This window comes from Carcharodon carcharias, chromosome 12, assembly GCF_017639515.1.
Source record: "Carcharodon carcharias isolate sCarCar2 chromosome 12, sCarCar2.pri, whole genome shotgun sequence".
NCBI classification, from domain to species: Eukaryota; Metazoa; Chordata; class Chondrichthyes; order Lamniformes; family Lamnidae; genus Carcharodon; species Carcharodon carcharias.
The window spans coordinates 16,014,630-16,036,585 of NC_054478.1; the positions used below are offsets into that span (position 1 = coordinate 16,014,630).

A 21,956-nucleotide genomic window follows, 5' to 3' on the forward strand; every position below is an offset into this window, starting at 1 on the left:
GTGCGTGTTTCGGGCTTTCTGTGTATTTGAGGGTTTGAGTGTGTTCCAGGGTTTCTGTGTTTGTCAGAGCTTCTGGGTGTTTTGGGGTTTCAGTGTATTTCAGTGTGTCAATGTGTTTCAGAGCTTCTGTGTTGGGCTTCTGTGTATTTCAGGGTCTCAATATATTCCGGGGTTTCAGTGTGTTTCAGTGTTTCTATGTGTTTCAGCGTTTCTGTATATTTTAGGGTTTCAAAGTGTTTTGGGGTTTGTGTGTGTTTCAGGCTTTCTGTGTATTTCAGGGTTTCAATGTATTTCGCTATTCAGTGTGTTTCGGTGTTTAAGTGTATTTCAGGGTTTCAGCGTGTTTCAGGGTTCCTGTATATATCAGTCTTTCCATGTATTTCAAGGTTTCACTGTTTTCTGGGATTTCAGTGTGTCTCAAGGTTTCTGTGTATTTCACGGTTTTTGTGTATTTCACGGTTTCAAAGGGTTCCGGGGTTTTCTGTGTGTTTTGGGGTTTCAATTTGTTTCGGGGTTTCAGTGTGTTTCAGGGTTTCTGTGTATTTCAGGAGTTTTGTGTATTTCAGGGTTTCAATGTATTTCAGGTTTTCAATGTGTTCCAGGGTTTCTTTGTATTTCAGGGTTTCTGTGTATTTCAGGGTATCAATACGTTCCGGAGTTTCAGTGTGTTTCGGGTTTCGGTGTATTTCAGTGTTTCAATGTGTTTCGGGGTTTCTGTGTGTTTCAGGGTATCAATACGTTCCGGGGTTTCAGTGTGTTTCGGGCTTCAGTTTTTTTCAGGGTATCAATGTGTTTTGGGGTTTCAGCGTGTTTCGGGTTTCTGTGTATTTCAGTGTTTTAGTCTGTTTTAGGGTTTCAGTGTGTTTCGGTGTTTCTATGTATTTCAGGCTTTCTGTGTATTTCAGTGTTTCAATGTGTTTCGGGCTTTCAGTAAGTTTCAGGATTTCTGTGATTTTCAGGGTTTCTGTGTATCTCGGGGTTTCAATGTGTTTCGTGTTTTCAATGTATTTCAGGATTTCTGCGAGTTTCGGAGTTTTAGTTTGTATCGGGGTTTCAGTGTGTTCAGGATTTCTGTGTATTTCCTGGTTTCTATGCATTTCAGGGTTTCAATATGTTCTGGGATTTCAGTGTATTTCAGGGTTTTAATGCGTTTCCTGGTTTCAGCGTGTTTCGGGTTTCTGTGTATTTCAGGGTTTCAATGTGTTTCGGTGTTTCAGTGTGTTTCTGTGTGTTTCTGGATTTCTGTGGTTTTTGGGGTTTCTGTGGGTTTCGGGTTTTCTGTGTATTTCAGGGTTTCAGTGTGTTTCAATGTTTCTGTGTGTTTCGCGATTTCTGTGGTTTTTGGGGTTTCTGTGTGTTTCGGTGTTTCTGTGTATTTCAGGGCTTCTGTGTGTTTTGGGGTTTCTGTATATTTCAGGATTTCAATGTGTTTCGGGGTTTCTGTGTATTTCAGAGTTTCAGTGTGTTTCGTGGTTTCTGTGTATATGAGGGTTTCAGTTGTTCCAGGGTTTCTCTGTATGTCAGGGTTTCAGTGAGTTCCGGGGTTTCTGTGTACTTCAGGATTTCTGTGTGTTTCAGGGTTTCAATGTGTCTTGGGCTTTCTGTGTATTTGAGGGTTTGAGCGTGTTCCCGGCTTTCTGTGTTTGTCAGAGTTTCTGGGTGTTGTGGGATTTCTTTGTATTTCAGTGTTTCAGTGTGTTTCTGGGTTTCGGCATATTTCAGGGATTCAGCGTGTTTCAGGGTGTCTGTGTACTTCAGGGTTTCAGTGTGTTTCAGGGTTTCTGTATACTTCAGTCTTTCCATGTATTTCAGGGTTTCAATGTTTTCTGGGATTTCAGTGTGCCTCAAGGTTTCTGTGTTTTTCAGGGTTTCTGTGTATTTCAGGGTTTCTGTGTATTTCACGCTTTCAATGGGTTCTGGGGTTTTCTGTGTGTTTTGGGGTTTAAGTTTGTTTCGGGGTTTCAGTGTGTTACAGGGTTTCTGTCTATTTTTGGAGGTTTTGTATTTCAGGGTTTCAACGTGTTTCGGGGTTTCTGTGTATTTCAGGGTTTCAGTGTATTTCAGTTTTTCAATGTGTTCCAAGGTTCCTTTATATTTCAGTGTTTCTGTGTATTTCAGGGTTTCAATGTGTCTCGAGCTTTCTGTGTATTTGAGGGTTTGAGTGTGTTCCATGTTTCTGTGTTTGTCAGAGTTTCTGGGTGTTTTGGGGTTTCTGTGTATTTCAGGGTTTCAATGTTTTTCAGAATTTCTGTGTATTTCCGGGTTTCTGTGTATTTTAGGGTATCAATATGTTCCGGGGTTTCAGTGTTTTTCGGGTTTCTGTGTATTTCAGTGTTTCAGTGTGTTTTGGGGTTTCAATGTGTTTCGGTGTTTATGTGTATTTCAGGGTTTCAGTGTGTTTCTGGGTTTTGGTATATTTCAGGGCTTCATTGTGTTTTAGGATGCCTGTGTACTTCAGGGTTTCTGTATGTATCAGTCTTTCTGTGTATTTCAGGGTTTCAATGTTTTCAGGGCTTTCAGTGTGTCTCAAAGTTTCTGTGTTTTTCAGGGTTAAATGTTTTTCGGGGTTTCTGTGTATTTCAGGGTTTCTGTGTGTTTCACGTTTTCAATGGGTTCTGGGGTTTTCTGTTTGTTTTGGGGTTTCAGTTTGTTTTGGGGCTTCAGTGTGTTTCAGTGTTTCTGTGTATTTCAGGAGTTTTGTGTATTTCAGGGTTTCAACGTGTTTTGGGGTTTCTGTGTATTTCAGAGTTTCATTGAATGTCAGGTTTTCATTGTGTTCCATGGTTTCTTTGTATTTCAGGGTTTATGTGTTTTCTAGGGTTTCAATGTGTCTTGGGCTTTCTATGTATTTGAGGGTTTGAGTGTGTTCCATGATTTCTGTGTTTGTCAGAGTTTCTGGGTGTTTTGGGGTTTTGGTGTATTTCAGTGTTTCAATGTGTTTCAGAACTTCTGTGTTGGGTTTCTGTGTATTTCAGGGTCTCAATATGTTCCGGGGTTTCAGTGTTTCTATGTATTTCAGCGTTTCTGTGTATTTCAGCGTTTCAAAGTGTTCTGGGGTTTGCGTGTGTTTCAGGCTTTCTGTGTATTTCAGGCTTTCAATGTATTTCGAGATTCAGTGTGTTTCGGTGTTTATGTGTATTTCAGGGTTTCAGTGTGTTTATGGGTTTCAGTATATTTCAGGGCTTCATTATGTTTCAGGATGTCTGTGTACTTCAGGGTTTCAGTGTGTTTCAGGGTTTCTGTATATATCAGTCTTTCCGTGTATTTCAGGGTTTCAATGTTTTCTGGGATTTCAGTGTGTTTCAAGGTTTCTGTGTATTTCAGGGTTTCTGTGTATTTCACGGTTCCAGGGTTTTCTGTCTGATTGGGGTATCAGTTTGTTTTGGGGTTTAAGGGTGTTTCAGCGTTTCTGTGTATTTCAGGAGTTTTGTGTATTTCAGGCTTTCAACGTGTTTTGGGGTTTCTGTGTATTTCAGGGTTTCAGTGTATTTCAGGTTTTCAATTTGTTCCAGGGTTTCTTTGTATTTCAGGGTCTCTGTGTATTTCAGGGTGTCAATGTGTCTCGGGCTTTCTGTGTATTTCAGGGTTTAAGTGTGTTCCATGGTTTCTGTGTTTGTCAGAGTTTCTGGGTGTTTTGGGGTTTCTGTGCATTTCAGGGTTTCAATGTTTTTCAGAGTTTCTGTGTATTTCCGGGTTTCTGTGTATTTCAGGGTATCAATATGTTCCGGAGTTTCAGTGTGTTTCGGGTTTCAGTGTATTTCAGGGTTTCAATGTGTTTCGGTGTTTCAGGCTTTCTGTGTGTTTCAGGGTATCAATATGTTCTGGGGTTTCAGTGTGTTTCGGGTTTCAGTTTTTTTCAGGGTTTCAATGTGTTTCATTGTTTCAGTGTGTTTCAGGGTTTCTGTGTCTTTCAGTTTATCAATGTATTTCAGGCTTTCAGCGTGTTTCAGGTCTCAGTGTATTTCAGGGTTTCAATGTGTTTTGGTGTTTCAGTGAGTTTGACGTGTTCAGTGTGTTTCGGGGTTTCTGTGTATTTCAGGGTTTTAGTCTGTTTTAGGGTTTCAGTGTGTTTCGGTGTTTCTATGTATTTCAGGCTTTCTGTGTATTTCAGTGTTTCAGTGTGTTTCGGGCTTTCAGTAAGTTTCAGGATTTCTGTGATTTTCAGGGTTTCTGTGTATTTCGGGGGTTCAATGTGTTTCGGGTTTTCAATGTATTTCAGGACTTCTGTGTCTTTCGGAGTTTTAGTTTGTTTCAGGGTTTCAGTGTGTTCAGGATGTCTGTGTATTTCCAGGTTTCTAATGCATTTCAGGGTTTCAATACGTTCTGGGGTTTCAGTGTGTTTCGGGGTTTCAGTGTATTTCAGGGTTTTAATGCGTTTCCTGGTTTCACCGTGTTTCGGGTTTCTGTGCATTTCAGGGTTTCAATGTGTTTCAGTGTGTTTCAGAGTGTCTGTGTATTTTAGGGTTTCTCTGTATTTCATGGTTTGTTTGTATATAAGATTTTCAGTGTGTTTCTGGGTTTCTGTGTATTTCAAGGTTTCTGTGTATTTCAGATTTCAGTGTGTTTCAGAGTTTCAAAGTGTTTTGGGGTTTCTGTGTGTTTCAGGGTTTCTGTGTATTTCATGGTTTCAAAGTGCTTCGGGGTTTCTGTGTGTTTCAGGCTTTTTGTGTGTTTCCGGGTTTCGGTATATTTCAGGGCTTCGGTGTGTTTCGAGGTTTCTGTGTATTTCAGGGTTTCAGTGTGTTTCGGGATTTCTGTCTATATCAGTCTTTCTGTGTATTTCAGGGTTTGAATTATTTCTGGGGTTTCAGTGTGTCTCAAGGTTTCTGTGTTTTTCAGGGTTGAAGTGTTCTTCAGGGTTTCTGTGTATTTCATGGTTTCTGTGTATTTCAGGGTATCAATGGGTTCCAGGGTTTTCTCTGTGTTCGAGTTTTCTGCGTATTTCAGGATTTCAATGTGTTTCGGTGTTTCTGTATTTCAGTGTTTCACTGTATTTCAGTGTTTCTGTGTATTTCAGCGTTTCATCGTGTTTGTGTTTCTGTGTATTTCAGGACTTCTGTGCATTTCAGGGTTTCAAAAAGTTCCGCGTTTTTGTCTATTTCTGGGTTTCAGTGTGTTTTGGGATTTCTGTTTATTTCAGTGTTTCTGTGTTTTTCTGGGTTTTAATATGTATCGGGGTTTCTGTGCATCTCGTGCTTTCTGTGTAATTCGGGTTTCAATTTGTTTCGGGGTTTCTGTGTATTTCAGGGTTTCTGTGTGTTTTCTAGATATATCAGTCTTTCTATGTATTTCAGGGTTTCAGTGTTTTCTGGGTTTTCAGTGTATTTCAGGCTTTCTGTGTATTTCAGTGTTTCAGTGGGTCCCGGCATTTTCAGTTTGTTTCGAGTTTTCTGTGTATTTCAGGGTTTCTGTGTGTTTCGGGGTTTCTGTGGTTTTTGGGGTTTCAACGTGTTTCGGGTTTCTGTGTATTTCAGGGTTTCAATGTGTTTCGGTGTTTCAGTGTGTTTCAGGATTTCTCTGGTTTTTAGGGTTTCTGTGTGTTTCGGGGTTTCTGTGTTTTTTGGGGTTTCACTGTGTTTTGGGGTTTCTGTGTATTTCAGTGTTTCTGTGTGTTTCGGGGTTTCTGTGTATGTCAGGGTTTCAATGTGTTTCGCGTTTTCTGTGTATTTCAGGGTTTCAGTGTGTTTCGTGGTTTCTGTGTATATGAGGGTTTCAATGTGTTTCGCGTTTTCTGTGTATTTCAGGGTTTCAGTGTGTTTCGTGGTTTCTGTGTATATGAGGGTTTAAGTTGTTCCAGAGTTTCTGTGTATGTCAGGGTTTCAGTGAGTTCCGGGCTTTCTGTGTACTTCAGGATTGCTGTGTATTTCAGGGTTTCAGTATGTTTTGGGGATTATGTGTATTTCAGGGTTTCAATGTGTCTCGGGCTTTCTGTGTATTTGAGGGTTTGCGTGTGTTCCAGGGTTTCTGTGTTTGTCAGAGTTTCTGGGTGTTTTGGGGTTTCTGTGTATTTCAGTGTTTCAGCGTGTTTCAGAGCTTCTGTGTTGGGTTTCTGTGTATTTCAGGGTCTCAATATGTTCCGGGGTTTCAGTGTGTTTTGATGTTTCTATGTATTTCAGGGTTTCAAATTGTTTTGGGGTTTGTGTGTGTTTCAGGCTCTCTGTGTATTTCAGGGTTTTAATATATTTTGAGATTCAGTGTCTTTCGGTGTTTATGTGTATTTCAGGGTTTCTGTGTGTTTCTGGGTTTCGGTGTACTTCAGGGTTTCAGTGTGTTTCAGGGTTTCTGTATATATCAGTCTTTCTGTGTATTTCACGGTTTCAATGATTTCTGGGATTTCAGTATGTCTCAAGTTTTCTGCGTATTTCACGGTTTCAATGGGTTCCGGGGATTTCTGTGTATTTCGGGGTTTCAGTGTGTTTCAGTGTTTCCTTGTATTTCAGGAGTTTTGTGTATTTCAGGTTTTCAGTGTGTTTCAGATTTTCAATGTGTTCCAGGGTTTCTTTGTATTTCAGGGTTTCTGTGTATTTCAGGGTTTCAATGGGTTCTGGGGTTTTCTGTGTGTTTTGGGGTTTCAGTTTGTTTCAGGGTCTCAGTGTGTTTCAGGGTTTCTTTGTATTTCAGGAGTTTTGTGTATTTCAGGTTTTCAGTGTATTTCAGATTTTCAATGTGTTCCAGGGTTTCTTTGTATTTCAGGGTTTCTGTGTATTTCAGGGTTTCAATGTGTCTCGGGCTTTCTGTGTATTTGAGGGTTTCAGTGTGTTCCATGGTTTCTGTTTTTGTCAGAGTTTCTGGGTGTTTTGGGGTTTCTGTGTATTTCAGATTTTCAATGTTTTTCCGAGTTTCTGTGTATTTCCGGGTTTCTGTGTATTTCTGGGTCTCAATATGTTCCGGAGTTTCAGTGTGTTTCGGGTTTCAGTGTATTTCAGGGTTTCAATGTGTTTCGGTGTTTCAGGGTTTCTGTGTATTTCTGGGTATCAATATGTTCCGGAGTTTCAGTGTGTTTCGGGTTTCAGTTTGTTTCGGGGTTTCAATGTGTTTTGGTGTTTCAGTGTGTTTCAAGGTTTCTGTCTGTTTCAGGGTATCAATGTGTTTCGGTGTTTCAGTGAGTTTGATGTTTTCAGTGTGTTTCAGGCTTTCTGTGTATATCAGGGTTTTAGTCTGTTTTAGGGTTTCAGTGTGTTTCGGTGTTTCTATGTATTTCAGGCTTTGTGTGTATTTCAGTGCTTCAATGTGTTTCGGGCTTTCAGTAAGTTTCATGGATTTCTGTGATTTTCAGGGTTTCTGTGTATTTCGGGGTTTCAATGTGTTTCGGGGTTTCAATGTATTTTAGGATTTCTGTGTGTTTTTCGGAGTTTTAGTTTGTTTCAGAGTTTGTGTGTTCAGGATTTCTGTACATTTCCAGGTTTCCATGCATTTCAGGGTTTCAATATGTTCTGGGATTTCAGTGTGTTTCTGGGTTTCAGTGTATTGCAGGGTTTTAATGCGTTTCCTGGTTTCACCGTGTTTTGGGGATTCTGTGTATTTCAGGGTTTCTGTGTGTTTCGGGGTTTCTGGTTTTTTGGGTTTCACCGTGATTCGGGTTTTTTTGCATTTCAGGGTTTCAATGTGTTTCAGGGTTTCAGCGTGTTTCGGGTTTCTGTGTATTTCAGTGTTTCAATGTGTTTCGGTGCTTCAGTGTGTTTCAGTTTTTCTGTGTGTTTTGGGATTTCTGTGGTTTTTGGGGTTTCTGTGTGTTTCGGGGTTTCTGTGTATTTCAAAGTTCATGTGTGTTTCAGTGTTTCTGTCTTTTTTGGGGTTTCACTGTATTTTGGGGTTTCTGTGTATTTCAGGGTAGCTCTGTGTTTCGGGGTTTCTGTGTATTTCAGGGTTTCAATGTGTTTCGGAGTTTCGGTGTATTTAAGGGTTTCAGTGTGTTTCGTGGTTTCTGTGTATACGAGGGTTTCAGTTGTTCCAGGGTTTCTGTGTATGTCAGGGTTTCAGTGAGTTCCGGGGTTTCTGTGTGCTTCAGGATTTGTGTGTATTTCAGGGTTTCAGTATGTTTTGGGGTTTATGTGTATTTCAGGGTTTCAATGTGTCTCGGGCTTTCTGTTTATTTGTGGGTTTGAGTGTTTTCCAGGGTTTCTGTGTTTGTCAGAGTTTCTGGGTGATTTGGGATTTCTGTGTATTTCAGGGTTTCAATGTTTTTCAGAGTTTCTGTGTATTTCCGGGTTTCTGTGTATTTCAGTGTATCAATATGTTCCGGAGTTTCAGTGTGTTTCGGGTTTCAGCGTATTTCAGGGTTTCAATGTGTTTCGGTGTTTCAGGGTTTCTGTGTATTTCAGGGTATCAATATGTTCCGGGGTTTCAGTGTGTTTAAGGTTTCAGTTTTCTTCAGGGTTTTAATGTGTTTTGGTGTTTCAGTGTGTTTCAGGGTTTCTGTATGTTTCAGGGTATCAATGTGTTTCGGGGATACAGCGTGTTTCGTGTTTCTGTGAATTTCAGTGTTTCAATGTGTTTCGGTGTTTCAGTGAGTTTGATGTTTTCAGTGTGTTTCGGGGTTTCTGTGTATTTCAGGCTTTGTTTATTTCAGTTTTTCAATGTGTTTTGGGGTTTCAGTATGTTTCACGATTTCTGTGATTTTCAGGGTTTCTGTGTATTTCAGGGTTTCATTGTGTTTTGGGGTTTCAATGTATTTCAGGATTTCTGTGTGTTTCGGAGTTTTGTTTGTTTCGGGGTTTCATTGTGTTCAGGATTTCTGTGTATTTCCAGGTTTCTATGCATTTCAGTGTTTCAATATGTTCTGGGGTTTCAGTGTGTTTCTGGGTTTCAGTGTATTTCAGGGTGTCTGTGTATTTTAGGGTTTCTGTGTACTTCATGGTTTGTGTGTATATAAGATTTTCAGCGCGTTTCTGGGTTTCTGTGTATTTCGAGGTTTCTGTGCATTTCAGTGTTTCAGTGGGTCCCGGCATTTCAGTGTGTTTCGAGTTTTCTGTGTATTTCAGGGTTTCAATGTGTTTCGGGGATTCTGTGTATTTCAGGGTTTCTGTGTGTTTCGGGGTTTCTGTGGTTTTTGGGGTTTCAGCATGTTTCGGGTTTCTGTTTATTTCAGGGTTTCAATGTGTTTCGGTGTTTCAGGGTTTCTGTGTGTTTCAGGGTATCAATGTGTTTCGGGGTTTCAGCGTGTTTCGGGGTTTCTGTGTATTTCAGGGTTTTAGTCTGTTTTAGGGTTTCAGTGTGTTTCGGTGTTTCTATGTATTTCAGACTTTCTGTGTATTTCAGTGTTTCAATGTGTTTCGGGCTTTCAGTAAGTTTCAGGATTTCTGTGTTTTACAGGGTTTCTGTGTATTTCGGGTTTTCAATGTATTTCAAGATTTCTGTGTGTTTCGGAGTTTTAGTTTGTTTTGGGGTTTCAGTGTGTTCAGGATTTCTGTGTATTTCCAGGTTACTATGCATTTCAGGGTTTCAATATGTTCTGGGGTTTCAGTGTGTTTCTGGGTTTCAGTGTATTTCAGGGTTTTAATGCGTTTCCTGGTTTCACCGTGTTTCGGGTTTCTGTGCATTTCAGGGTTTCAATGTGTTTCAGTGTTTCAGTGTGTTTCAGGGTGTCTGTGTATTTTACGGTTTCTGTGTATTTCATGGTTTGTGTGTATATAAGATTTTCAGTGTGTTTCTGGGTTTCTGTGTATTTCAGGCTTTTCGTGTGTTTCAGGGTTTCTGTGTGTTTCGGTGTTTCTACGTATTTCAGCATTTCTGTGTATTTCACGCTTTCAATGGGTTCCGATGTTTTCTGTGTGTTTCAGGGTTTCAGTTTGTTTTGGGGATTCAGTGTGTTACAGGGTTTCTGTGTATTTCAGGAGTTTTGTGTATTTCAGGGTTTCAACGTGTTTCGGGGTTTCTGTGTATTTCAGGGTTTCAGTGTGTCCCGGGCTTTCTGTGTATTTGAGGGTTTGAGTGTGTTCCAGGGTTTCTGTGTTTGTCAGAGTTTCTGGGTGTTTTGGGGTTTCTATGTATTTCAGTATTTCAGTGTGTTTCAGAGCTTCTGTGTTGGGTTTCTGTGTATTTCAGAGTATCAATATGTTCCGGGGTTTCAGTGTGTTTCGGTGTTTCTATGTATTTCAGGATTTTAGTCTGTTTTAGGGTTTCAGTGTGTTTCGGTGTTTCTATGTATGTTAGGCTCTCTGTGTATTTCAGTGTTTCAATGTGTTTCGGGCTTTCAGTAAGTTTCAGGATTTCTATGATTTTCAGGGTTCCTGTATATTTTGGGGTTTCAATGTGTTTCGGGTTTTCAATGTATTTCAGGATTTCTGTGTTTTTCGGAGTTTTAGTTTGTTTCGGGGTTTCAGTGTGTTCAGAATTTCTGTGTATTCCAGGTTTCTATGCATTTCAGGGTTTCAATATGTTCTGGGGTTTCAGTGTGTTTCTGGGTTTCAGTGTATTTCAGGGTTTTAATGCGTTTCCTGGTTTCACCGTGTTTCGGGTTCCTGTGCATTTCAGGCTTTCAATGTGTTTCAGGGTGTCTGTGTATTTTAGGGTTTCTGTGTATTTCATGGTTTGTGTGTATATAAGATTTTCAGTGTGTTTCTGGGTTTCTGTGTATTTCAGGGTTTTCGTGTGTTTCGGGGTTTCTGTGTGTTTCGGTGATTCTACGTATTTCAGCGTTTCAAAGTGTTTTGGGGTTTCTGTGTGTTTCAGGCTTTCTGTGTATTTCAGGGTTTTAGTGTGTTTTAGGGTTTCTGTGTATTTCATGGTTTCAAACTGTTTCGGTGTTTCTGTGTATTTCTGGGTTCCAACGTGTTTCGGTGTTTCTGTGTATTTCTGGGTTCCAACGTGTTTCAGGGTTTCTGTGTATTTCATGGTTTCAAAGTGTTTTGGGGTTTCTGTGTATTTCAGGGTTTCAAAGTGTTGGGGTTTCTGTGTATTTCAGGGTTTCTGTGCATTTAATTGTTTCAAAGTGCTTCGGGGTTTCTGTGTGTTTCCGGGTTTCAGTATATTTCAGGGCTTCAGTGTTTTTCGAGATTTGTGTGTTTCAGGGTTTCAGTGTGTTTCGGGATTTCAGTCTATATCAGTCTTTCTGTGTTTTTCAGGGTTTGAATTATTTCTGGGGTTTCAGTGTGTCTCATGGTTTCTGTGTGTTTCAGGGTATCAATGGGTTCCAGGGTTTTCTCTGTGTTTTCAGTGTGTTTTGGGGTCTCAGTTTGTTTCAGGGTTTCAGTGTGTTCAGGGTTTCTGTGTATTTCTGGGTTTCTCTGTATTTCAGGGTTTCAATATTTTCTTGGGTTTCAGTGTGTTTCAGGGTTTCTGTGCATTTCAGGCTTTCAATTTGTTTCGGTGTTTGTGTGTTTCAGGGTTACTGTGTATTTCAGGAGTTTCAACGTGTTTGAGTGTATTTCAGGGTTTCAGTGTGTTTCAGGGTTTCAGTGTCTTTCGGGTTTTTAGTGTTCTTCGTGGTTTTAGCGTATTTCAGGGTTTCAATGTGTTTCGGGGTTTCTGTATTTCAGTGTTTCTGTGTATTTCAGCGTTTCATCGTGTTTCAGTGTTTCTGTGTATTTCAGGATTTCTGTGTGTTTCAGGGTTTCAATATGTTCCGCGTTTTTGTCTATTTCTGGGTTTCAGTGTTTTCTGGGCTTTCAGTGTATTTCAGGCTTTCTGTGTATTTCAGTGTTTCAGTGGGTCCCGGCATTTTCAGTGTGTTTCGAGTTTTCTGTGTATTTCAGGGTTTTTGTGTGTTTCGGGGTTCCTGTGGTTTTTGGGGCTTCAGCGTGTTTCAGGTTTCTGTCTATTTCAGGGTTTCAATGTGTTTCGGTGTTTCAGTGTGTGTCAGTGTTTCTGTGTGTTTCGGGATTTCTGTGGTTTTTGGGGTTTCTGTGTGTTTCGGGGCTTCTGTGTATTTCAGTGTTTCTGTCTTTTTTGCGGTTTCACTGTGTTTTGGGGTTTCTGTGTATTTCAGGGTTTCTGCGTGTTTCAGCGTTTCTGCGTATGTCAGGGTTTCAATGTGTTTCGGGGTTTCTGTGTATTTCAGCGTTTCAGTGTGTTTCGTGGTTTCTGTGTATATGAGGTTTCAGTTGTTCCAGGGTTTCTGTGTATGTCAGGGTTTCAGTGAGTTCCAGGGTTTCTGTGCACTTCAGGATTTCTGTGTATTTCAGGGTTTCAGTATGTTTTGGGATTTGTGTGTATTTCAGAGTTTCAATGTGTCTCGGCCTTCTGTGTATTTGAGGGTTTGAGTGTGTTCCAGGGTTTCTGTGTTTGTCAGATTTTCTGGGTGTTTTGGAGTTTCTGTGTATTTCAGTGTTTCAATGTGTTTCAGAGCTTCTGTGTTGGGTTTCTGTGTATTTCAGGGTCTCAATATGTTCCAGGCTTTCAGTGTGTTTCGGTTTTTCTATGTATTTCAGGGTTTCTGTGTATTTCAGGGTTTCAAAGTGTTTTGGGGTTTGTGTGTGTTTCAGGCTTTCTGTGTATTTCAGGGTTTCAATGTATTTCGAGACTCTGTTTTTCGGTGTTTATGTGTATTTCAGGGTTTCAGTGTGTTTCTGGGTTTTGGTATATTTCAGGGCTTCATTGTGTTTTAGGATGCCTGTGTACTTCAGGGTTTCTGTATGTATCAGTCTTTCTGTGTATTTCAGGGTTTCAATGTTTTCAGGGATTTCAGTGTGTCTCAAAGTTTCTGTGTTTTTCAGGGTTAAATGTTTTTCGGGGTTTCTGTGTATTTCAGGGTTTCTGTGTGTTTCACATTTTCAATGGGTTCTGGGGTTTTCTGTTTGTTTTGGGGTTTCAGTGTTTCTGTGTATTTCAGGAGTTTTGTGTATTTCAGGGTTTCAACGTGTTTTGGGGTTTCTGTGTATTTCAGGGTTTCAGTGAATGTCAGGTTTTCATTGTGTTCCAGGGTTTCTTTGTATTTCAGGGTTTATGTGTATTTCAGGGTTTCAATGTTTTTCAGAATTTCTGTGTATTTCCGGGTTTCTGTGTATTTTAGGGTATCAATATGTTCCGGGGTTTCTGTGTGTTTCAGGTTTCTGTGTATTTCAGGGTTTCAGTGTGTTTTGGGGTTTCAATGTGTTTCGGTGTTTCAGTGAGTTTCAGGTTTTCAGTGTGTTTCAGGGTTTCAGTGTGTTTTGGGGTCTCAGTTTGTTTCAGGGTTTCAGTGTGTTCAGGGTTTCTGAGTATTTCTGGGTTTCTCTATTTCAGGGTTTCAATATTTTCTTGGGTTTCAGTGTGTTTCAGGGTTTCTGTGCATTTCAGGCTTTCAATTTGTTTCGGTGTTTCAGTGTGTTTCAGGGTTACTGTGTTTTTCAGGGTTTCAGTGTGTTTTGGGGTTTCAGTGTGTTTCGGGGTTTCAGTGTGTTTCGGGGTTTCTGTGTATTTCAGAGTTTCAGTGTGTTTTGGGGTTTCAGTGTGTTTTGGGGTTACTGTGTATGTCCGGTTTGCAGTGTGTTTTGGGGTTTCAGTGTGTTTCGGCGTTTCAGTGAGTTTCAGGTTTTCAGTGGGTTTCAGGGATTCTGTCCATTTTAGGGTTTCTGTGTATTTCATGGTTTGTGTGTATTTCAGATTTTCAGTGTGTTTCGGGGTTTCTGTGTATTTCAGGGTTTCAGTGTGGTTCAGGTTTTTAGTGTGTTTCAGGGTTTCTGTGTATTTCAGGGTTTCTATGTATTTCAGCGATTCTGTGTATTTCAGGGTTTCAAAGTCTTTTGGGCTTTCTGTGTGTTTCAGGCTTTCTGTGTATTTCAGGGTTTCAGTGTGTCTCGGTGTTCATGTGTATTTCAGGGTTTCAGTGTGCTCCTGGGTTTCCGTGTGTTTCTGGGCTTCAGTATATTTGAGGGCTTCAGTTTGTTGCAGGGTTTCTGTGCATTTCAGGAGTTTCAATGTTTTTCGAGATTCAGTGTGTTTCGGTGTTTATGTGTATTTCAGGGTCTCAATGTGCTTTTGGGTTTCCGTGTGTTTCTGGGTGTGGTATATTTGAGGGCTTCAGTGTGTTGCAGGGTTTCTGTGCATTTCAGGAGTTTCAACGTGTTACGTGTTTGAGCGTGTTTCAGGGTTACTGTGTATTTCAGGTTTTCAGTGTGTTTTGAGGTTTCAATGTGTTTCGGCATTTCAGTGAGTTTCAGGTTTTCAGTGTGTTTCAGGGTTTCTGTGTATTTCAGGGTTTCAGTGTGTTCTGGGGTTACAATGTATTTCGGGTTTCTGTGTATTTCAGGGTTTTAGTGTGTTTCAGGGTTTCAGTGTGTTTTGGGGTTTCAGTGAGTTTCAGGTTTTCATGGGGTTTCAGGGTTTCTGTTTATTTTAGGGTTTCTGTGTATTTCAGGGTTTCGGTGTATTTCAGGGTTTTAGTGTGCTTCAGGGTTTCGGTGTTTCTATGTAATTCGGGCTTTCTGTGTATTTCAGTGCTTCAATGTGTTTCGGGATTTCAGTAAGTTTCAGGATTTCTGTGATTTTCAGGGTTTCTGTGTATCTCGGGGTTTCAATCTGTTTTGGGGTTTCAATGTATTTCAGGATTTCTGTGTGTTTCGGGGTTTCAGTGTGTTTCGGGGTTTCAGTGTGTTTAGGGTTTCAATATGTTCTGGGGTTTCGGTGTATTTCAGTGTTTTAATGTGTATCCTGGTTTCACTGTGTTTCGGGTTTCTGTGCATTTCAGACTTTCAATGTGTTTCGGTGTTTGTGTGTTTCGGGGTTACTGTGTATTTCAGGGTTTCAGTGTGTTTTGGGGTTTCATTTTGTTTCGGCGTTTCAGTGAGTTTCAGGTTTTCATTGTTTTTCAGGGCGTCTGTGTATTTCATGGTTTGTGTGTATATCAGATTTTCAGTGTTTCAGGCTTTCTGTGTATTTCAGGGTCTCAATGTGTTTCGAGGTTCAGTGTGTTTCAGTGTTTATATGTATTTCAGGGTTTCAATGTGTTTCTGGGTGTCAGTGTGTTTCTGGGTTTCGGTATATTTGAGGGCTTCATTGTGTTTCAGGGTTTCTGTCTACTTGAGGGTTTCAGTGTGTTTCGGGGTTTCTGTATATATCAGTCTTTCTGTGTATTTCATGGTTTCAATTTTTTCTGGGGTTCCAGTGTGTTTCAAGGTTTCTGTGTTTTTCAGGGTTGAAGTGTGTTTCGGGGTTACAGCGTATTTCAGGGTTTCAGTGTATTTCGGGGTTTCAATATGTTCCAGGGTTTCTTTGTATTTCAGGGTTTCTGTGTATTTCAGGGTTTTAATGTTTCTTGGGCTTTCTGTGTATTTGTGGGTTTGAGCGTGTTCCCGGGTGCTTAAGGGTTTTTGTGTATTTCAGGGTTTCAGTGTCTTTCGGGGTTTCAGGGTTTCAGTGTCTTTCGGGGTTTCAGGGTTTCAGTGTCTTTCGGGGTTTCAGGGTTTCAGTGTCTTTCGGGGTTTCAGTGTCTTTCGGGGTTTCGGTGTCTTTCGGGGTTTCGGTGTCTTTCGGGGTTTCGGTGTCTTTCGGGGTTTCGGTGTCTTTCGGGGTTTCGGGGTTTCAGGGTCTTTCGGGGTTTCAGGGTCTTTCGGGGTTTCAGGGTCTTTCGGGGTTTCAGGGTCTTTCGGGGTTTCAGGGTTTCAGTGTCTTTCGGGGTTTCCATGCATTTATGTGCATTTTGGAATTTCAGTGTGTCTCGGTGTTTCTGTGCATTTTGGAATTTCAGTGTGTCTCGCCGTTTCTGTGCGTTTCGGGGCTCCTGTGTATTTCACCTGTTTTTAGCGGTCATTTGCTGGGGAGCTGCATCACACTGAGGAACCTTCTGGAGCCTTTCCTCACCCTGCGCTGATTTGTCTCATGTAGTCATCCAAGAATTCTCCAAGTGCAGGAATTCTTGGCAGAGCTGTCCAGATATTTCACTGCATTGTTTGAATTGCTCAAACTCTTCATAGTAAATATTTCTACCTGATCTGTGTCTGTCACATAATGTAACTTTGGTTTCCTGTTCTTCATTTCCAGCCATCCAGCACCATTATACCACTGAACCATGTAGAGAGAACAGTGAGTAAATTAAATCTTCTTTTTCACATTCCCCTGTCAAGAAAATGGGATTTACGGCTAGGTACTTGGCTGAGGCACTAAAGGAGTTCTTTGCATCTCTCTTTACCAAGGAAGAAGATGCCGCCCAAGTCATAGTGTAAACATAGGGATTGAAATACTGGATGGGCAAAAAGTTGATAAAGAAGAGGTATTAGATAGGCTGGCTGTACTTAAAGTTGATAAATTGCCAGGACTGGGTGGGATGTACTCAAGGATGCTGAATGAAGTAAGGGTGGAAATTGCAGGGGTTCTTGCCATAATCATCTAATCTTATTTATACACAAGGATTGTGCCAGAGGACCGGAGAATAGCAAATGTTACACACTTGTTCAAAAATGGATGTAAGGATAAACCTAGCAACTACAGTTTCATGTCAATAGTGGGGAAGCTTTTAGAAATGATAATCCAAGACAAAATTAACAGTCACGTGGACAAATGTGGATTAATAAAGGAAAGCCAGCATGGGTTCGTTAAAGGAAAATCATGTTTAACTAACTTACTTGCAGTTTTTGATTAGGCAACAAAGAGGGTCATGAGGGTGATGTAGTTGATGTGATGCACATGGACTTACAAAAGGCATTTAATAAAAAGTGCCACATAACAGGCTGATGAGCAAAGTTAAAGTTCATAGAATAAAAGCAACAGTGACAAAATGGATATCAGCCTGGCTCTCATATTGCAAATAAAAGGAAAATATTGCAGATGTTGGAGATCTGATATAAAAACAGAAAGTGTTGGGAAAACTCAGCAGGTATGACAGCATCTTTGGAGAGAGAAGCAGAGTTAACGTTTCGAGTCTGATATGTGTTGGGCTTCACTGGAACATTTTAGCAGGCCAAGGACAGAGATGTGAGCCTGACAGCAGTGCTGTGAATTGAAATAGCAAGTGGTTGGGAGGTCTGGGTCATGCTTGCAGAATGAACAGAGATGATTTGCAAAGCGGTCACTCAGCCTGGCTTTGGTCTCCCCAGTGTAGAGGAGACCGCATTGTGAGCAGTGAAACAGTAGACCAAATTGAAAAAAATACAAATGAATTGCTGCTTCACATGGAAGGAGTGTTTGGGGCCTTGGACAGTGAAGAGGGAGGAGGTAAAGAGGCTGATATTACACCACCTGCAATTCCATGGGAAGGTGTTGTGGGAATGGGATGAGGTATTGGGGGTGATGGAGGAATGGACCAGAGCATCATGGGGGGAACAAGCCCTTCGGAATGCTGACAGCCCTGGTGAGGTGAAGGTGTGTTTGTTGGTGGCATCGTGCTGGAGTTGGCAGAAATGGTGGAGGATGATCCTTTAGACCATAAGACGTAGGAGCAGAAGTAGGACATTTGGCCTATCGAGTCTGGGTCTGCCATTCAATGAGATCATCGCTAATCTGATAACATCAACATCCTGGGGGTTACCATTGACCAGAAACTGAACTGAACGAGCCATATAAATACTGTGGCTACAAGACCAGGTCAGAGGCTCGGAATCCTGCGATGAGTAAATCACCTCCTGACTCCCCAAAGCCTGTCCACCATCTACAAGGCACAAGTCAGGAGTGTGATGGAATACTTCCCACTTGCCTGGATGAGTGCAGCTCCCACAACATTCAAGAAGCTTGACACCATCCAGGACAAAACAGCCCCGCTTGATTGGTACCCCATCCACAAACATTCCCTCCCTCCACTACTGACGCACAGTAGCAGCAGTGTGTGTACCACCTACAAGATGCACAGCAGGAATTCACCAAGTCTCCTTAGACAGCACCTTCCAAACCCATGACCACTACCATCTGGAAGGACAAGGACAGCAGATAGATGGGAACACCACCACCTGGAAGTTCCCCTCCAAGTCACTTACCATCCTAATTTGGAAATTTCTTGTTGTTCCTTCACTGTCGCTTGGTCAAAATCCTGGAACTCCCTCCCTAACAGCACTGTGGGTGTACCTGCACCACATGGACTGCAGATGTTTAAGAAGGCAGCTCACTACCACCTTCTCAAGGGCAACTAGGGATGGGCAATAAATGTTGGCCCAGCCAACGAAGCCCACATCCCGTGAATTAATAAAGACAATCATACCCTATGAGGAGACAGACATAACTGGGGCCCATGTGGGTACACAAATAAAAGGGTACCCTCTTATTTGGAGGAAGTGAGACAAGCTAAAGGAGAACAAAAACAGAATTACCTGGAAAAACTCAGCAGGTCTGGCAGCATCGGCGGAGAAGAAAAGAGTTGACGTTTCGAGTCCTGATGACCCTTCGACAGAACTTGAGTTCGAGTCCAAGAAAGAGTTGAAATATAAGCTGGTTTAAGGTGTGTGGGGGATGGGGGGGGGGGGGGGGGGGGGGGGGGGGCGCAGAGAGAGAGAAGAGAGAGAGAGAGAGAGAAGTGGAGGGGGGTGGTGTGGTTGTAGGGACAAACAAGCAGTGATAGAAGCAGATCATCAAAAGATGTCAACAACAATAGTACAATAGAACACATAGATGTTAAAGTTGGTGATATTATCTAAACGAATGTGCTAATTAAGAATGGATGGTAGGGCACTCAAGGTATAGCTCTAGTGGGGTTGGAGGGAGCATAAAAGATTTTAAAATATTTAAAAATAATGGAAATAGGTGGGAAAAGAAAAATCTATATAATTTATTGGAAAAAAAAGGAAGGGGGAAACAGAAAGGGGGTGGGGATGGAGGAGGGAGCTCAAGACCTAAAGTTGTTGAATCCAATATTCAGTCCGGAAGGCTGTAAAGTGCCTAGTCGGAAGAGGTGTTGTTCCTCCAGTTTGCGTTGGGCTTCACTGGAACAATGCAGCAAGCCAAGGACAGACATGTGGGCAAGAGAGCAGGGTGGAGTGTTAAAATGGCAAGCGACAGGGAGGTTTGGGTCATTCTTGCGGACAGACCGCAGGTGTTCTGCAAAGCGGTCACCCAGTTTACGTTTGGTCTCTCCAATGTAGAGGAGACCACATTGGGAGCAACGAATGCAGTAGACTAAGTTGGGGGAAATGCAAGTGAAATGCTGCTTCACTTGAAAGGAGTGTTTGGGCCCTTTGACGGTGAGGAGAGAGGAAGTGAAGGGGCAGGTGTTGCATCTTTTGCGTGGGCATGGAGTGGTGCCATAGGAGGGGGTTGAGGAGTAGGGGGTGATGGAGGAGTGGACCAGGGTGTCCCGGAGGGAGCGATCCCTATGGAATGCCGATAGGGGGGGTGAAGGGAAGATGTGTTTGGTGGTGGCTTCATGCTGGAGTTGGCGGAAATGGCGGAGGATGATCCTTTGAATGCGGAGGCTGGTGGGGTGATAAGTGAGGACAAGGGGGACCCTATCATGTTTCTGGGAGGGAGGAGAAGGCGTGAGGGCGGATGCGCGGGAGACGGGCCGGACACGGTTGAGGGCCCTGTCAACGACCGTGGGTGGAAAACCTCGGTTAAGGAAGAAGGAGGACATGTCAGAGGAACTGTTTTTGAAGGTAGCATCATCGGAACAGATGCGACGGAGGCGAAGGAACTGAGAGAATGGGAAGGAGTCCTTACAAAGGAGAAATTGTTCAGTGAGAGAACAAGTTCAGCCAGACGGAGGAGAGTGGTAGTGGATGCGAATTGTTCAGGCTTCTGTTCCAGGAAGCAGTGGAGAGCCGTCAGACAGTCCCAGTGGGGGTGGAAGTGTAGAGGGAGGCAGTTAGGGCCAGGAAACTGGAAATTGTTGAAATTATGCAGTGTCAGAAGAATCACAAATATAGATGGGAGGAGACTGGACAAGGAGGAAAAGAAATAAAGCTAAAAGTTATGAAGGCAATGAGGGGAGACGGTGACATAGAGTAATGTCGCTGGATTAGTAACCCAGCAGCCTGGACCCATGCATTCAAATCCCACATAAGGCAGCAATGGAATTTAAATTCAATTAATAAATTTGAAATTGCAAACTGGCCTCAGTAATGGTGATCATGATACCATTGCCCCTTTAGGGAAGCAAATCTGCCGTCCTTACCTAATCTGGCCTACATGTGACTCCAGACCCACAACAAAGCGGTTGACCCCTAAGTGACTGCTGAATTGCCAAGCAAGACATTCAGTTCAAGAGCAATTAGGGATGGGAAACAAATGCTGGCTTTACCAGTGACACTCACATCCATGAAAGAATAAATTAACAGGCTGAAGAGCCTGGCTCTCAGGTCTCTTGCATTCAAGTGTTTCCTTAGCTGTAGACCATTGGATTGATTATGATCTCCTCCTCAAATTCATTCTTTCCTAGGCTTCCAAAACCAGGGAATTCTCCCTCTCTCTCACTCCTCCCCCCAAACTGGGATTCTCTCCTCCCTCGGATCCTCTCAAACTGTGGGACTGTTGCCCTCCCTCATTCACCCCTCAAACTGTGGGACTCCTCCCCTCCCTCACTCCCCCTCTTAAACTGTGGGACTCCTCCTCTTCCTTACTACCCCCACGAGCTGTTGGACTACTCTCCTCTCTCACTCCACCCCTCAAACTGTGAGAATCCTCTCCTCACTCACTACCCCCTCAAACTGTGGGACTCCCCCCACCCCCACCTCAAACTGTGGGACTCCCCCCACCCCCCACCCCCCACCTCAAACTGTGGGACTTCCCCACCCCCCCCCCCACCTCAAACTGTGGGACTCTCCCCCTCCATCCCTCCCCCCTCAAATTGTGGGACTACCTCCACTCCCTCAATCCCACTCCCTCACACCCACTCCCTCCCCCCTGAAACTGTGGGACTTCCCCCCAACCTCACTCTCCCCCCCACCCTCCTCACTCTAACCACCCACCCTCCTCACTCTAACCACCCACCCTCCTCACTCTAACCACCCACCCTCCTCACTCTCCCCCCCACCCTCCTCACTCTAACCACCCACCCTCCTCACTCTAACCACCCACCCTCCTCACTCTAACCACCCACCCTCCTCACTCTAACCACCCACCCTCCTCACTCTAACCCCCCACCCTCCTCACTCTAACCACCCACCCTCCTCACTCTAACCACCCACCCTCCTCACTCTAACCAACCACCCTCCTCACTCTAACCACCCACCCTCCTCACTCTAACCACCCACCCTCCTCACTCTAACCAACCACCCTCCTCACTCTAACCACCCACCCTCCTCACTCTAACCACCCACCCTCCTCACTCTAACCACCCACCCTCCTCACTCTAACCACCCACCCTCCTCACTCTAACCAACCACCCTCCTCACTCTAACCAACCACCCTCCTCACTCTAACCAACCACCCTCCTCACTCTAACCAACCACCCTCCTCACTCTAACCACCCACCCTCCTCACTCTAACCACCCACCCTCCTCACTCTAACCACCCACCCTCCTCACTCTAACCACCCAGCCCCCTCAGTCTAACCACCCACCCTCCTCACTCTAACCACCCACCCTCCTCACTCTAACCACCCACCCGCCTTACTCTACTGCCCCATCCACCCTCACTCCCCCCTCAAACTGTGGGACTCCTCCCCTCCCTCACTCCCACCCTTCCCTCACCCCCCTTCCCTCACTGCCCCCTCACCCTCCTCCTCCCCTCACTCCCCCCTCCCCCTCCACTCACTTCCACTCCACCTCCACTCACTTCCTCCTCCTCCCCCTCCCCTCACTTCCCCCCTCCCCTCCCCTCACTTCCCCCCTCCCCTCCCCTCACTTCCCCCCTCCCCTCCCCTCACTTCCCCCTCCCCTAACTTCCCCCCTCCCCTCACTTCCCCCCTCCCCTCACTTCCCCCCTCCCCTCACTTCCCCCCTCCCCTCACTTCCCCCCCCTCACTTCTTCCTCCCCCCCTCCCCTCCCCTCACTTCTTCCCCCCCTCCCCTCCCTTCTTACCCCCTCCCCTCCCTTCTTCCCCCCTCCCCTCCCCTCACTTCTTCCCCCCTCCCCTCCCCTCACTTCTTCCCCCCTCCCCTCCCCTCACTTCTTCCCCCCTCCCCTCACTTCTTCCCCCCCCCTCACTTCTTCCCCCCCTCCCCTCACTTCTTCCCCCCCTC

At 43.6% G+C, this 21,956-nt stretch overlaps 1 protein-coding gene across 3 annotated transcripts in view; it reads left to right on the forward strand.

Annotated features, from left to right (window-relative positions):
- Positions 1-21,956, forward strand: part of LOC121284848 (tensin) — a 738,828-nt gene that overhangs the window by 665,153 nt on the left and 51,719 nt on the right. For all 3 annotated transcript variants that reach the window (XM_041200650.1, XM_041200651.1, XM_041200652.1), the window contains one exon: positions 15,898-15,939. In XM_041200650.1, coding sequence (XP_041056584.1) covers positions 15,898-15,939 — 42 coding nt within the window. The remainder of the gene's footprint in view (positions 1-15,897; positions 15,940-21,956) is intronic.